The sequence below is a fragment of the Bubalus bubalis genome, chromosome 10, assembly GCF_019923935.1.
Source record: "Bubalus bubalis isolate 160015118507 breed Murrah chromosome 10, NDDB_SH_1, whole genome shotgun sequence".
Taxonomy (NCBI): domain Eukaryota; kingdom Metazoa; phylum Chordata; class Mammalia; order Artiodactyla; family Bovidae; genus Bubalus; species Bubalus bubalis.
The window spans coordinates 14,907,559-14,924,797 of record NC_059166.1 but is presented as its reverse complement, the minus strand read 5'-3'; the positions used below and the strand labels follow the sequence as shown (position 1 = coordinate 14,924,797).

The 17,239-nt window shown below is 38.3% G+C and overlaps 1 protein-coding gene across 16 annotated transcripts in view; it reads right to left on the bottom strand.

The window, feature by feature from the left end:
* SYNE1 (spectrin repeat containing nuclear envelope protein 1) overlaps positions 1-17,239 on the bottom strand; it is a 494,933-nt gene that overhangs the window by 66,453 nt on the left and 411,241 nt on the right. For all 16 annotated transcript variants that reach the window (XM_044924087.2, XM_044924084.2, XM_044924085.2 and 13 more), the window contains 2 exons: positions 9,322-9,480; positions 6,163-6,329 (listed from right to left, as the gene is read on the bottom strand). In XM_044924087.2, the coding sequence (XP_044780022.2) occupies positions 6,163-6,329; positions 9,322-9,480 (326 nt within the window). The remainder of the gene's footprint in view (positions 1-6,162; positions 6,330-9,321; positions 9,481-17,239) is intronic.

Below are 17,239 nucleotides of genomic sequence, written 5' to 3'. Positions count from 1 at the left end.
ACCTCACCTGTCTCCTGAGAAATCTGTATGCAGGTCAAAAAGCAACAGTTAAAACTGGACATGGAACAATGGACTGGTTCAAAATTGGGAAAGGAGTACGACAAAGCTGTATATTGTTGTCCTGTTTATTTAACTTATGTGCAGAGTATATCATGTGAAATGCTAGGCTGGATGAATCACAAAATGGAATTAAGATTGCCAGGAGAAATATCAACAACCTCAGATATGCAGATGATACCACTCTAGTGGCAGAAAGTGAAGAGGAACTCAAGAGACTCTTGTTGAGGGTGAATGAGGGAGTGAAAAAGATGGCTTAAAACTCATCATTCAAAGAACTAAGATAATGGCACCTTGTTTCATCACTTCATGGCAAATAGAAAGGGAAAAGATGGAACTACTGAGAAATTTTATTTTCCTGGGCTCTAAAATCACTGCTGGTGGTGACTACAGGCATGAAATTAAAAGACACTTTCTCCTTGGAAGGAAAGCTATGACAAACCTAGATTTCCTATTAAAAAGCGGAGACATTACTTTGCCAACAAAGGTCCATATAGTCAGAGCTATGATTTTTTTCAGTAGTGATGTACATATGTGAGAGTTGGACAGTAAAGAAGGCTGAGCGCTGAAGAATTTAATGCTTAGGAACTGTGGTGCTGGAGAAGACTCTTGAGAGTCCCTTCGACAGCAAGGAAATCAAACCAATCAATCCTAAATGAAATCAACCCTGAATATTCACTGGGAGGACTGATGTTGAAGCTCCAATCCTTTGGCTACCTGATTCGAAGAGCCAATTCATTGGAAAAGACCTTGATGTTGGGAAAGATTGATGGCAAAAAGAGAAGCGAGCAACAGAGGATGAGATGGTTGGATGGCATCACTGACTCAACGGATGTGAATTTGAACAAACTCGGAGATAGTGAAGGACTGTCAGGTGTGTTGCAGTTCACGGGGTCACAAAGAGTTGGACACAACTTAGTGACTGAGCAACAACAATGACGGAAGATGCAGAGTTCTGTGAACATACTAAAAATCACTGAATTGAATACTTTTGACAGATAAGTTGTATGATATGTGAATTATATCTCAATAAAGCTATTATTAAAATAATAACTTTACTGGATTCCCTGGTAACTCGGGTGGTAAAGAATCCACCTGCAATGCAGGAGACCTGGGTTTGATCCCTAGGTTGGAAAGATCCCCTCAAATAGGAAACGGCAAGCCACTCCAGTATTCTTGCCTGAGAAATCCCATGGACAGAGGAGCCTGGAGGGCAACTGTCCATAGGATCTCAAAGAGTTGGGGGACTAACAATTTCATTATTAAAGTAACACATAACTAATGTGTGCTTTGTTTTGGTAATGAGTATTTTAGGTTTGGTGGGGAAAGAAGAATATCTTTCTATTAGAGAGTCCAGTTAACTAAAAAAAGAAAGGTCATCACAACAGAGTAAACAACTTGAATCTGACCTTCCTAGACACCAAGATGGGAAACGTTGAATAAAGCATTTTCTATTTATTAGAAGCTCTGAACAACTAAGGCTACAGGATGTTTTCTGTCAGTCCAGGCTCTGGAAAACAGCCATTTGGGTTTTTGCATAGGGTTCAGAAATGAGAGCTAGACTCCTTGAAGACAGTATTACAGAAATTATCAGTTACACTGATGACTGTTAATTATGTTGACTCTTAATTAAAGGTGAAAGCTCAGAAATGCTTTTGTCTAGGCTAGCACTGACCGACAGAGCTTTCTAGGATGATGAAAATGTTCTGTGTCTGCAGTATCCAGTAAAGTAGCCACTATCCTCGTGTGGTTTCTGAGCACTGGAAATGTGATCATAATTCAAATTAAATTCTAAATGAATTGTATTCCATTTCAGCTCATTTAAATAGCCATCAAATAGCATGTAAGCCAGTCACTGTTACGTTGGACTGAGTAGGACTAGAAAGCATACTGGAACATTATCCATTGAGCCCTAAAAATAACTGCAAAATTTTTGTTATCTTAAAAAGCTGACAATGCTTGGTAACAGTTTAAAAATTCAATGCAAAACACATCTACTGTGCACTTAGAGTGGTCTAAGCTAGCTAATCAATTAGTAATAGGAAGCTGACTCAAAGTTATGGATTCTATTGGTACATAACAGGTTATTATCTATGAATCTTCTTTCTTTCTTTTTTCCCCCCATTTCCTGTTAGCTGGAAAGCTGTTCACCTGAAAATATGATCATCTTCAATAACAACTTCTCTATTCCCCCAAAAGCACCAAAACAACATAAAAATATCAAAAGACAAGTTATGTTCTGCTTTAATGAATCAATGTTAAAAAATTTTTTTGGAAGAGGGAGGCGGACAGAATGAGACTGAATCATAGAAACTTAGTATTTCAACTGGCAGGTCACAGTTGAAGACGGGTGTGGGAGATGGGCATCTAGCCTGTGCACTTGCGAAATGCCAGTAAACCGAACAATGGAAAGAAAGCAAATGTGATGGCTGAGAGCCATTTAGGAGACACTCCAAGAACTATGAATTCAGCGTGGCATTAAACCTCAGGACAAACCAACAGTCAGTACGTCATACCGTCCGTGTTGGAAAGAGACAATTAGAAATGGACAATATGTATTACATCTGTGTATCAGTCATGCCCGACTCTTAGCGACCCCATGGACTGCAGCCCACCAGGCTCCTCTGTCCATGAGGTTCTCCAGGCAAGAATACTGGGGTGGGTTGCCGTTTCCTACCCTAGGGGATCTTCCCAACCCAGGGATTGAACCCACGTCTCTTGAGTCTCCTGCATCACAGGAGGATACTTTACTGGGCCACCTAGGAAGCCTGTATACCCTGTATTCAATTGATTCAAATTTACTAATATGTCTTTGGAAGAATAAACTAAGTAATATCTAAAAAATTCTTGATTGAATAAACTATACAGAGGACTTCCTAAGCACTCCAGTGGTTAAGACTCTTCCCTTCTAATGCAGGGGTGAAGGTTCAATTCCTGGTAGGGGAACTAAGATCCCACATGCCATATCATGTGGCCAAAAATACCCCAAAAAACAAAAATGAACAAACAAAAACTAGACAGAAAAGTTATAAATAAGCATGACTTTGAGGAGTAAATACCTAGCTTATTTTATACAATGTTGGCTAACAGCTGGGCATACACTAAACTGATTGCTTGTGATTAAATTATATTAAATTAAAAAAATTTTGATTTCATGCAGCCCCATATTCCACAGCATTGAAGCACTAAAAATTGGAAAAGAATATTAACTACTTTAACTGGATTACATGGCAATGCAAATCAATCTTTGAGTCATAATCCGACCAAAAAAAAATCCAGGGATGTTTACCAAGTAGGTGGCTTCCCAAAGAAGGGTATTTTTTAGCACAAAGGCTTCAGATCTTCCCTCTGAAACAAGGTTTGGTTATCAGTGCCTGAGAAGTGAGGCTAAACATGGTATTGAGGTTCTAAAACCTACATATGCCTAAATACTTCAAGCAGTTTAAGCTGAACCGTTAAGTTCCCATCTCTTTATATACTTTGCATTTAGTGAGTCATTTTACTTGATTTCTTTGCATGTCTATATGCCCACTGGAAGAAAGGGGCCTCTGTCTTTGTATCCCCGAAATCTCTCACAGTCGCTATCAGTCCTTTACAAATAGAACCGGAAAGTTCGGTTACAGAAATAAATTGTTGTCATTGTTCAGCCACTAAATCAGTCCGACTCTTGAGACCCCATGGACTGTAGCCTGTCAAGCTCCTCTGTCCATGGGATTTCCCAGGCAAGAATACTGGGGTGGGTTGCCATTTCTTCTTCAAGGGATCTTCCTGACCCAGGGATCGAACTCACGTCTCCTACATTGGCAGGTGGGTTCTTTATCACTAAGGCACCAGGAAAGCCTGTAGAAATAAATAACAACCTAATTTCCTTTTAATTGCATTCTCTGGAACAGGGACAAAGAAGTCACAAACTTGGCAGGCAGAACTGTGCAGGGCATGGGCTGCAGAGTCAAAGAATGCAGACTCTGCCACTCAGTATGTGCATGACCAGGAGCAAGCCTGAGCCTCAGCATTCCACACCTGGAAAATGGGTATAACAATAATACCCATCTCAAAGGATGCTGTAAACACACAAGAAGATGCACATGAAGCCTGTAGCGTGGTCACTGGGACAAGCTAAAGGTTCAGTGTTAGCTATTAGAGTCCTACTGTCTAACATTTTAAAATCTGGTTAACGCTTGTTCCCTTTTTACTATATTCTTACTAAAACTATAGCCTCATTTGCTTCATAAATTAGACGCTTTTTGAGAACTCCTTATAGAAAAAAACCTATACTAAATGTTTTCAAGATCAACATACGGAATTGTCATGCCCATAGGCAGTCTTTACGGGCACACAGTATTCAAAAGGCACTATTTCACATCTACCTTCATGGCTAGGGAAAATAATCCAGATTTTTTATAAAGTGTATTGTGGGATGGCTCCAAAACAACTGTGAATCAGAAGCATTTGTGACATTCTAACTCTCCTAACTGCTATAAAGAAGACTGTCCATTCAAATATTCATTCATACATTCATGCAAATATTTGCTGAGTCCAAACTGTGTTCAGGCACTGTTTTTGCTGCTAGTGACAGGCAGTGAACAGAACGGACAAAGACGCCTGCCCTCGTGGCGGCTACAGTCCCACATGAAGCAAAGTTCACTTCAAATCAAGCATCTATCCAGCTTTTCCCTTTACACATAACCCTATGTCAAATAACATAATAGTTCATTCAGGCATATCAGATTTTTATACTGCTAGCAAAGTTTCTCAGATTTTTTTTTTCTTTTTGACTTTTATATTTCTCTCACTCTGCCTTCTGAAATGGAGCAGAATCCTATGGTCCTTCCACCCCCCACCTCCCACCCACGTCCTCTGCCTGCCTTTTGTCTTTGGAAGACCTTAGTCAAAGAATAAGTTTAATCAGAGAAGTAAGAAATATAGAAACAAAGGAAAACACTCAGAGACTAAATAATAATAATGTGGTCATTAAGCATAGTCAAGGACCTTTAGTCCTTTCTCAAGGGCTATAGATAATATTCTGAGCCATATCCTGTGAGCTGTCTTATAGATACCAAAACACCAGGTGGAAAAGTTAACTACATGATGACCAGACTGTACCCAGAACATGAGTGGTCACAATTCTGAGAACTGGCCACAAAGAAATGGGAACAAATGGACCCTGGAACTGAAGATTAACTGTACCTAAAACAATCAAAATGACACTGGTCAGACCACCGATGACCAATCTGAAGATGACTGTCAGAGCTGACTGTGCTGTTTCTGCATGTAGCCCCCTCCTTCTGTCTATAAAAGCTCTTGCCCCCCGATTGCTGTGTGTGTGTGGTGGTGGGTGGGGGGGAGTTGGCCTTTGGACAGATGTCCACCCCCCTCCCCAAGTTGGCGGCATCTGAAACAAAGCAAACTTTCCTTTTCACCAACCTGGCCTGTTTATTGCCTTTTGAGCACTGAGCAGCTGTACCCCACCTCGTCCTTTCAGTAACATTTCCACAACAAAAATTGATGTAATATTCCTCTCAGACACGAAGCAGACACTTACAGACATCACTAAAGCTAAGTACAAAATACAGTAATGCAGCAGGTTATTTTTACACCTAAGCAAAGTGACAATAATTAGCTTCATTCCCACATCTTACCAATAAGAAATATAGTAGGAATATAATTTTATATATTTTATAAATACATATAATATATAAATACACACTGTATGTATAATATAATACAATATAATACATATATGTATATATCTTTTTTGCCACTTCAGACAAACACACCCTCCACAGATACTTGTCAGCAGTTTCACTCTCTTTCTTATAGGAAGTTGAGTACTATGAAGCCTCAGAATAAAGACTCTTCCCTCGGGGATGGATTTTGTTTGGATATGACTTTCTCTCTTTTAGTTAAATGAAAACACCACTGAATTTGTGAAACAAGAAGGGGAATTTTAAAGTTAATGAAAGTGACATTTATGAGACAAGCATGAACTAAGGTGGTGGGATGAGGAACGCAGAGATTTATCGGATGACTTGTCGCTGCAATGGAAGGTGGCCTGAATGCACTGAGATTCTGCACATGTGTCCTGTTGACAGGGGTCCTTTTTACCTGGCTGCCATGAGGTCCAGAAGGTGCTGCCACCGGTCATTGATCTTGCCAAGCTTGTACTCAATCTCAGACGCTTTGCTTTCATGGCTGGCTCGAGCCAGCCGTTCTCCCATTTGCTGGAGCTGTATTTTGTTCTCTTGGGCAATTGCAATTTCCTCTTGATAATCCTGTGTAATAAATAGCAATCACAGAGGTCAGAAAGCATGTTCTTGATGTATTCAGCCTAGCTCTACTAGAAACAGGGTAATTATAGTTTTCTACGGCTTGGAAATAGTTTGGGCATAGGGAACACTATGTGATATGAGTCCTAGTACACAGGAATTAATGGTACCTGTTATTTTCAGTATTTAGGCAAAGTCCAGATTTTCAGTACGTAGGCAAAGTCCAGATTGAATTTTTATATAGATCTTTTTAAAGGGAATAGATGTTCTTAAAGGGCAGGGGGAGGCTTTCTTTTTACTTAAAATAGGCATTAAAAAAATGTAAGTATATACATAGAAACAAAAGACAAAACTTGAAGAATTTCAATGCTGGGAAGTTATACCTTATTGCTGTAATCACCAACCACATGTTATATTTAGAATCAATCCTCCTACAAGTTAACTGCCAATAGGCTTATAAGATGTGTTTGCATGTATGTATATCTAAATATATATGTGTGTGCGCCCGTGTGTGTGAATGTCAATTGTTACTTGTGCAGAATGTTTTAAAAGATTACTACTTTCATTTTAAGGAGCTATCTTCTATACAGTGTAAAATACTGATTTTACAACCCATAAATCATTGACATAAGTCTCAAGAATAATGACCTTTAGTCTTAGAGGATCAATGGGCCTCAAATCTCCTTCATTTACCCAGTTTCTATAGGAGCTCCTCCGAAAGACTGTTTTAGGTAAGCAAGACAGGCTCTCAGTACGGTCTACAGTAAGGTCACTGAGATAGACCACTGAACAGTATGATTAAAGGGATGATAAAGGCCATCTCCTCTTGACCCCTATCTGTCCCCTCTTCCCTCCCCCCCAGCCTCTGGACCAACGGTCCTCTTAGTTTCTTGCCATAGTGACAGCATCCAAAATTTAGAATCAACTTTTTCATTTTTGGTTTAAGCTTCTGTTAGGCAGGCAGCAAATTTTTTCTCATGAAAATAATATACAAACACAGGTATTATAAGGATATGGGTATTTTAGCCTTCTATTGCTCTAAAATTACCTTGGGAACAGGGCTACCTTTTCAAGTCAGTAAAAAGGGCCCCCAAAGAACAGGAGGAGCCAGTGAAACTTCATTCTATTCAGGGTTGAATGCTGTCCTCAGACTCAGTACCCCACCCACTCACCTTTCTATGTTACTTCAACCTCGTGGGAGTCAAAGACCAATGAAATAAATGCTTATTAATAGTTACAATATGCCATTACAAATTTGAGATTATTTTACTGAGAAATGTTTAATTCAATGGAATTACTCCAACCCTAGAACAGTATTTATAGTAAAATAATCTGCCTAGGTTGTCTTTTAAAGCAAAATGCTGAGTGTTAAGGCCAGTAGGTACCCACATCATAGTTACAGTCTGTTTATTAATTTCTTTATCCTAAGTTGAAAAAATTACCAAGACTATTATTTTTCTTTACAAAAGAGACACCACATAGTGCAAGCTCATGAAGATTTTTTTAGAGTCCATAATTATATGTATATATATACAAAATGGTATAGTCCATATTTTAAAGGTTACTAAACAGTATAACAAAATTATCTGTGTGTCAAGGTACAGTTTTTCTAAATTTTAAATTATGCTTGCATTTTACTCAAGAGACAGTTTTTTCCATACCCCCCAAAACATGGATCTTAAATTTCATGATAAAATCAATTGGAGTATAAATATGCTTGGTCAAAATTTATTCTATAGCAACTTTCATATAAAACCTATTACATTAATCATGTCTAATAGAACGTTCTCTGACACCCATAAACCAGCAAAGGGTAGAACTGTTACAGATGCTTAAATGAAATATGTATTGTCTCAGTCCACATTTTAAAGCTTTACAATATTAAATACATTGGGTTAATCAAAAAGTTCTTTTGGGTTTTTCCATAAGATGTTCTATTGGGCTATTCGGACCCAACAGAAATGCTGATGCTTAGAACTTGCACTTTTAAGTGTAAACCTATAAAGTTATTAATATCACATCTTGGCTTCGGAGTTTTTGTTTTTCTGTATATGTGCCTGTGCACACCCATAGAGAAAAAAAAAATACAATTCCCAAAGACAACATACAATATAAATAACTTCATAGACAAAGGGAATTTTTCCTAATACTTATTTATATATTTTTTCAGAATGAGTGAAGCTATTGTCCATTTATTCAATAAATAATGGCTGAGTACTTCTGAGAAGTCAGGAGCTGCGGCAGTGAACAAAACTGACGAAGTTCCTGTTCCCATAAAGCTTACAGGCCAGTGGGGCTTCCAGTGTAGACAGATAACAAACAAGTAAATCAGGAACATGTACTGTATTTCAGATGGCAATATGTGCTTAAGAGAAATATAAAATTTAAATGATTAATTGTTCAAATGCAGTGTGGAAACACCACTGGAACCATCAAAAACATTTTAAAATGCTATTAAATCTGACCAATCCTATATAGACATTAAAAACATTCTGTATGCATTTGAACATAAAAATATACTCTCATCATCATATATACCTTGAAATTAATATGAAGCTAAAATTCCAAGAAAAGTCCTCATTTCTGTAACTGTCTATAAATCATGTTTTATAGAGAAAATGCCAGTTTAATGGATCCTAGGAATTTTTTCTTTTAGTTCCTCTCTAGTGATTTTTACCTTTTTAAAAACAAACAATAAATCAATTATACTCTGATTAAAAACAAAGAAAACTAATACACATAAATAATTCCTACTGAACAGGCAGATAAAATCCAAAAACTGAACGCTATCAGCAGACAATCTATTTCATCACAAATTGAAAATATTCTATATAATTTATATGTCAAGGAAGCCTTTCCAGGCACATTAATTTTATATCAAGAAGTGTTTGTAACAGAGTGCTCCTTTGTCGGGAAAGTAACCAGGAGTAAGCCCATCTTCCATACCAACGCCTAAACACTACGAAGAGTAAAACACACGTAGCCACACATCTGTTACCTTCCTGAGCTTCTCAATCATTTCTTCAATGAGAATGTCTCCATTCTGAGAGACCTTGCTTTCCATCTGAGTCAGCCATTCGCAAAGCTCCTTGTTCTTTTCACTGAAGACGGCCCACTCGTTCAGCCTCTCACTTACTTGCTGTCGCCTTAAGGAGAGCTGAAAAGTTCAAAGTGGGAGAAAATGCAACAGGATAATCAGAGTGGAACTCATAGCCTGAGGGAAGAAGCAAACGAAGTTTGTTGGGTGGACTAAGACAAGCGGTGGTCACAGTGCATCTCTTTAGGCCACTGTTCCCGGAGGCTCAGTCCCAGGACACTGCTCTAGCCTAGTGAGTTTCACAACCAGGATTTGCTATTAAGTATGAGTGGGAGACATTGAATCCTCTACTTCCCTCCCAAGAGCCACATGACCGTTCTCTTATAAAAGGTTCTGAACAATCCAGTTTCTCATTATGGTTGGTTCTGTAGCTATGATATGGGATTACTGAATGTACTTTAACTAAAAAAATATATAAACAAGAAACAAGAAAAGAATAAGAAAAGGGGGAAGGGGATGGGCAGGAAAAAAAGAAAAGACAAAAGAAGGAAGGAAAAGGGAAAAGAAAGAAAAATAGGGAAGAAAGGAAGGAAGGAAAGTTGAGCATCAGGTGTCTGAAGAGGGTGGACCAAGGGACACAGTGGGAGAGCTTAGTTCCTGATCAGCTCTATCCTGATCACTTTACTTTGAGCAAATTCTTTTATATCCCTGTTGGTTTTCTTTTTTATTTAGGTATCCTTGTTTCTTTTTCATATAACAGCCTTACTGGGATGTAATTTCCACACCATACAATTTGTCTGTTTATAAAGTGTACAACTCAGCGGTTTTTTTGTTTATTAACAGAGTTTTACAACTACCAGCACAATCAATGTTGTAAGATTGTCATCAATACAACACCCGGCCCCTGCCCCACTCCATACCCATCAGAACTCACTCCCTTGCCTACCCCAGCATCTTCCTCCCAACCTTAATCTACTTTCTAGCAAATGTGGAAAACTCAGCAGTGGCCACAGGACTGGAAAAGGTCAGTTTTCATTCCAATCCCAAAGAACGCTCAAACTACCACACAATTGCACTCATCTCACACACTAGAAAAGTAATGCTCAAAATTCTCCAAGTCAGGCTTCAGCAATACGTGAACCATGAACTTCCAGATGTTCAAGCTGGTTTTAGAAAAGGCAGAGGAACCAGACATCAAATTGCCAACATCCGCTGGATCACTGAAAAAGCAAGAGAGTTCCAGAAAAACATCTATTTCTGCTTTCTTGACTATGCCAAAGCCTTTGACTCTGTGGATCACAATAAACTGTGGAGAATTCTGAAAGAGATGGGAATACCAGACCACATGACCTGCCTCTTGAGAAACCTATTTGCAGGTCAGGAAGCAATACTTAGAACTGGACATGGAACAACAGACTGGTTCCAAATACGAAAAGGAGTACATCAAGGCTGTATATTGTCACCCTGCTTATTTAACTTCTATGCAGAGTACATCATGAGAAACGCTGGGCTGGAAGAAGCACAAGCTGGAATCAAGATTGCCGGGAGAAATATCAATCACCTCAGATATGCAGATAACACCACCCTTATGGCAGAAAGTGAAGAGGAACTCAAAAGCCTCTTGATGAAAGTGAAAGAGGAGAGGGAAAAAGTTGGCTTAAAGCTCAACATTCAGAAAACGAAGATCATGGCATCTGGTCCCATCGCTTCATGGGAAATAGATGGGGAAACAGTGGAAACAGTATCAGACTATTTTTTGGGACTCCAAAATCACTGCATATGGTGACTGCAGCCATGAAATTAAAAGACGCTTATTCCTTGGAAGGAAAGTTATGACCAACCTAGATAGCATATTCAAAAGCAGAGACATTACTTTGCCAACAAAGGTCCGTCTAGTCAAGGCTATGGTTGGTTCTTCCAGTGGTCATGTATGGATGTGAGAGTTGGACTGTGAAGAAAGCTGAGTGCCGAAGAATTGATGCTTTTGAATTGTGGTGTTGGAGAAGAGTCTTGCGAGTCCCTTGGACTGCAAGGAGATCCAACCAGTCTATTCTAAAGGAGATCAGACCTGGGTGTTCTTTGGAAGGAATGATGCTAAAGCTGAAACTCCAGTACTTTGACCACCTCATGCGAAAAGTTGACTCATTGGAAAAGGCTCTGATGCTGGGAGGAATTGAGGGCAGGAGGAGAAGGGGATGACAGAGGATGAGATGGTTGGATGGCATCACCGACTCGATGGACATGAATTTGGGTGAACTCCGGGGGTTGGTGATGGACAGGGAGGCCTGGCATGCTGCGATTCATGGGGTTGCTAAGAGTCAGACACGACTGAGCGACTGAACTGAACTGAACTGATAGCACATTTTTGGGGATTCCCTTGTTACTCAGCTGGTAAAGAATCTGCCTGCAATGCAGGAGACCTGGGTTTGATCCATGGGTTGGCAAGATCCCCTGGAGGAGACCATGGCAACCCAGTCCAGTATTCTTGTCTGGAGAATCTCCATGGACAGAGGAGCCTGGCAGGCTACAGTCCATGGGGTCACAAAGAGCTGGACACGACTGAGTGACTAAAGCACAGCACATAGCACACTTTATTTCTCAATTCATCTACCGATGAACATGTGAGTTGTGTCTGCTTTGGGGCTGTTATGAATAACACTGCTATGAACATTTGAGTGCAAGTGTTTGTCTGGACATAAATTTCATTTCTTTGGGGGTGTATACCCAGAAGTAGACTTGCTGAGTTGTACAGTAACACTACAGATTGTTTTCTAAATGCCTACACCATTTTACATTCCCACTCTCAGTAGGGCTCCAATTTCTTCACATCCTTACCAATACCTGTTATTATCTGTCTTTTGGATTACAGGCATCCTAGTGGATATAAAGTGATATTTCACTGTGGTTTTGATTTGCATTTCCCTGAAGGCTAATGATATGGAGAATCTTTTCATATTCTTGACCATTTGTATGACTTCTTTGGAGAACTGTCTGGTCAAATTCCATGCCCATTTCTTAATTTTTTTTTTATTACTGACTTTTTTTTGTTCTTTATACATTGTAGATACAATGAATTTATTTTCTTATTTCTAGGACTAGAATGATCCTTTTGAGAATTCTAAACTTTTCTGACTTCATAATACTCTTGTCTTTACAGTACTGGTTAGGATACTATGGAATACTTCTAGTTGAGTTAAACTGCATGTTAGTAAAATACAATGTTATTTGAGTGGCAAGAAGATGATCCACTTTTGCAGACATTCTGTACTATCAAGTTGATAATGCTAGACTTCTGCCATTCATCTCACTGCATTAAACACTTACCTCTCAATTTTCCTTTTTACACTAATATTTTATTATGAAAAACATCAGACATACAGAAAAGTTGAAGGAATTGTGTGGTAAACAGCTATGACATACTCTGTAGACTAAAACTGTTCACATTTTGCTACATTTTGCTTTAATATCTATATGCCATTTTTCCATAGATCTATTTTACTTTTCAATGATTATTTAATGAATTTTCTTTTTCAAATGAATGTGAAAATATTTCTAAGGTGTTACACACTTCCTAGTTAGCAATTCTGTCAGAGCTGGCTCTGTTATTGATTAGGTAAATAATATTCAAGGTTCCTTACAGCCCCAAATCTCTGTGATTCTGCCTCTTAGTAAAGAATGGGAGCTAATCACATGAAAAAGAATAAAATACCTAGGAATAAACCTTCATAAGGAAGCAAAAGATCTGTACTCTGAAAACTGTAAGATGCTGATGGAGATTGAAGACTATACAAAGAGATGCAAAAAAAAATACTGTGTTCTTGGATTGGAAGAATCAATATTGTTAAAATCACCATACTATCCAATGTAATTGACAGAGTCAATGTAATCTGTATCAAATCACCAATGGCGGTTTTTATACAACAGGAACAAAAAATTTCAAAATTCGTATGGAAACACAAAAGACTGAACAGTCAAAGAAATCTTGAGAAAGAAAAACAAAGCTGAAAGAATCAGGCCCTCTGACTTCAGACTATACTACAAAGCTACAGTAATGAAAACAGTATGGTACTGGCACAAAAACAGGCGCATGGTTCAATGAAAGTCCAGAAATAAACCCATGCACTGATGGTCAATTAATCTACAACAGAGGAGGCAAGATTACACAGTGGAGAAAAGACAGTCCTTTCAATAAATGTTGATAGGAAAATTGGGCAGCTACATGGAATAGAATTAGAACATTCTCTAACACTGTCTACAAAAATCAACTCAAAATGGATTAAACACCTAAATGTAAAACTGAATACTATAAAAACACCTGGAGGAAAACACAGGTGGAACACTTACTGACATAAATTCCAGCAATATTTTTTTTTTGATCCATCTCATAGAGTAATGGAAATAAAAACAAAAATAAACAAATGGGACCTAACTAAACTTAAGAGCTTTTGCACAGCAAAGGAAACCATAAACAAAATGAAAAGGCAACCTACAGAACAGGAGAAAATATTTGTAAACAAGGCAACTGACAAGGGATTCATTTCCAAAATATACGACCAGCTCACACAGCTCAATAAAAAAAAAAGAAAGAAACTCAATCAACAAATGAGCAGAAGATCTAAATAGACATTTCTCTACAGAAGACATACAGATGGCTGACAGGCATATGAAAAATGTTCAATATCACTAGTTGTTAGAGAAAGGCAAATTAAAACTGCAATGAGGTAACAACTCATACTTGTCAGAACGACTATCATCAAAAAGTCTACAAATAATAAATGCTAGAGAAAGTATGGAAAAGGATCCTTCCTACACTGCTGGTGGGAATGTAAATTGGTGCAGCCACTATGGAGAACAGTATGGAGGTTCTTCCAAAACTAAAAACCGAGTTGTTGCATGATCCTGCAACTCTACTTCTGGGCATAGATGTAATTCGAAAAGATAAATGTACCCCTATGTCCAAAGCAGCACTATTTAGAATAGCCAAGACATGGAAGCAACCTAAGTGTTCATCAACAGATGAATTATTCTCAGCCATAAAAGATAATCAAATAATGACTTTGAAGTAACATGAATGGGTTTAGAGATTATCATATTAAGTGAAGTAAGTCACAGAAAGGAAAATATTATATGATACCACTTATATGTGGAATCTAAAAATAAATTATATAAATGATCTTATTTACAGAATAAAAGTAGATTAACAGACATAGAAAACAAACTTATGGTTACCAAAAGAAATAGTGACTGAGGGGAGGGAATTAACATATATACACTACTATATATAAAATAGATAACTGACAATGCCCTACTGTATAGCACACAGAACTATATTCAATCTTATAATAACTGATAATGGAAAATAATCTGAAAATTATACTCACACACACACACACATTCACTGGCCTGAAAACCTGAAACTAACACAACACTGTAAATTAACTATATTTCCAATTAAAAAACAGCTGAACAAAGATACTGAAGAAGTTTTCTCAAAAAAAAAAAAAAGTTGGGAATTAGACTATAAGCCCAGGATATTCATGCCAGGTCCAGCTTAGTGATCTGCCTAGAGAGCAAACCCCACAACCTGCCATAATTTTTGAAATGTTACCATTAGAAATTCACTCTTTTGAGTTAACATGATATTTTAAAATAAAAATTTCTCTGGGTAGAGGTGACATGTATGAATCTATTAAGTATTTCCCCATTGGTATAATTCAGTTTACCATTAATTTTTCCTCAAGGCAGAACAATAGTGCATTTACTTGTTGTGGGTATTGATGGGAATGGAAAAAAGAAAACACAGATTAAAAGTTTTAGACACAAATTTCACCTATATCAAGTTCTACCAAGACAGTCCTGAAGAGCACGATTCCTCCAGCACCATTTTCCTCTCAACCTCTGACAGCAGAGTGTATTTCCATCTGCTGGAATGCTAAGATTTTGAACTTTCTGGTGTATATAACTTTCTTTTTCATTCACAGAATATCAGAATCACACTAATATTACAATTTTTGCTTTGACTGCTATCCAAACTGAAACTATATTTTCATAGTTGAAAGTGCCCAAAGGAACTGTTTTCCATACAAAGTTAGAAATCCCTGCCCTTCAGACTTCAGACGATGTGTAGCTCTGCTATGTGTAATGCCTCTGAGTCTTCCCTTGTATCCTGGCCATGGGCAAGAATAAATTCTAGGGCTTTTAGCAACAACACTTCAGGGAAGACAACCACACAACAGAAAATATTATCTACCTCTTTGAGAGGTAGCTATTAGGTTAAAAGAGAGTAATACCTACCCTCTTTTCAGAGACAGGGAGAGAGGAGGTTAGACACATTTGAGGGCCACGTTGACCAGTAAAGCTTGAGTTTTTGATACACGTTGTAATATAATGTTATGATCAAATACCAGAGGCAGATGAGATTCAAAAACAATCTCTATCACTTACTACTGATTATGACCAGGGCAAGATTATTCATCTTTCTTAAGCTTTATTTTCACTGTTTGTAAATTAATCTTCCATTCGTCCCAAATTTCACTAAATGTCTACGGTTTGCAATAAACACGTGTCTGCTATATGAAATGTCTTATGTACTGGAACACTGGAGGCTCATAATAGAATATATTCTTCAAACAAGAAAATAATTCAAGAAAGTGACCAGTAGATCTTAAAGAGCTAACAAAAGTTAAATGCTGAGTCACTTCAGTCGTGTCCAATTCTTTGCAACACCATGGATCATAGACCACCAGGCTCCTCTGTCCATGAGATTTTCCGAGCAAGAATACTAGAGTGGGTTGCCATGCCCTCCTCTGGGGGGATCTTCCCAATCCTGGGATCGAACCCAAGTCTCCGGTGTCTCCTGCACTGCAGGTGGATACTTTACCACGTGAGCCATCAGGGAAGCCCAACAAAAGTTAAGTCTACTTAACTACTGTTACTATTAGTAGTACAACTAGATACGAAATTTGCGTTTTAACACTTTTTTCTCTTTGACATGCATGCATTCATGAAGCAGCTTGAATACATGTTTCTAGTTTTTTCACACACCATGCAAGTGCTATTTTCATTTTACTTGCTTAGACAGAATAGCAGTTGAAAGAAGGAACAGGTAGGCCATAAACACTGGTTACAAACTGGTGCCAAAAGCTTTTCAAAAGATTTACATTAATAATGGGGACAGCATTTTCCTTTTGGTTTTTCCTTTGAGCTCAGTGGAAGCCCTCAACTTATTTATCAGTTTAGCACATATTTGTGTTTTCTCAAGGGTTTAAACACATTGCATTGCCAAGAGCTGACAAACACCAGCTAAAACCTCCAGAGCAGGAGGCAGCTGAACAGGAAACACATCCTCTTCTGCTTCAGATATTTTTACCATGACAATCTGAAAGAACGCCGAGCAATGACAATGATGATGTATTTAAATCTCAGCTGGAATTACACACAGCTCTACAAACCAAGGCAGGAATGAAAGCCAACAGAAGCCATGACTATCCACAGGCACGACAGTCCTTTCAGGGGCTCTACTTGAAGGCAGGACACTTTTCCGTTACCTCAACTCTGCAGTGGTCACGCACAGGGCGGCCCTCTCCTCCTCGTCTGGAGCCCCAGTCAGATCGTACTTCTCACCAGTTGCTTTCATTGGAATGTGAACACACTACTTGGTCTTTAACAAGGGGATTATGCCTTGCTTCACTTAAGTTTTTAACTTTTTAAAATGAGACATAGGCACAAGCTCATTTCCTTTTGTGGTTGCATGCTTGACAGAAGTTCTCCGGAAACACTAACTCAAGAAGTAGTAACTGGTCTACACTTCTCCTTCCGGTTATATCCTGGCAACTTTGGTATGAATACACATGACTAAACTTTTGCTGATTTAATTGTT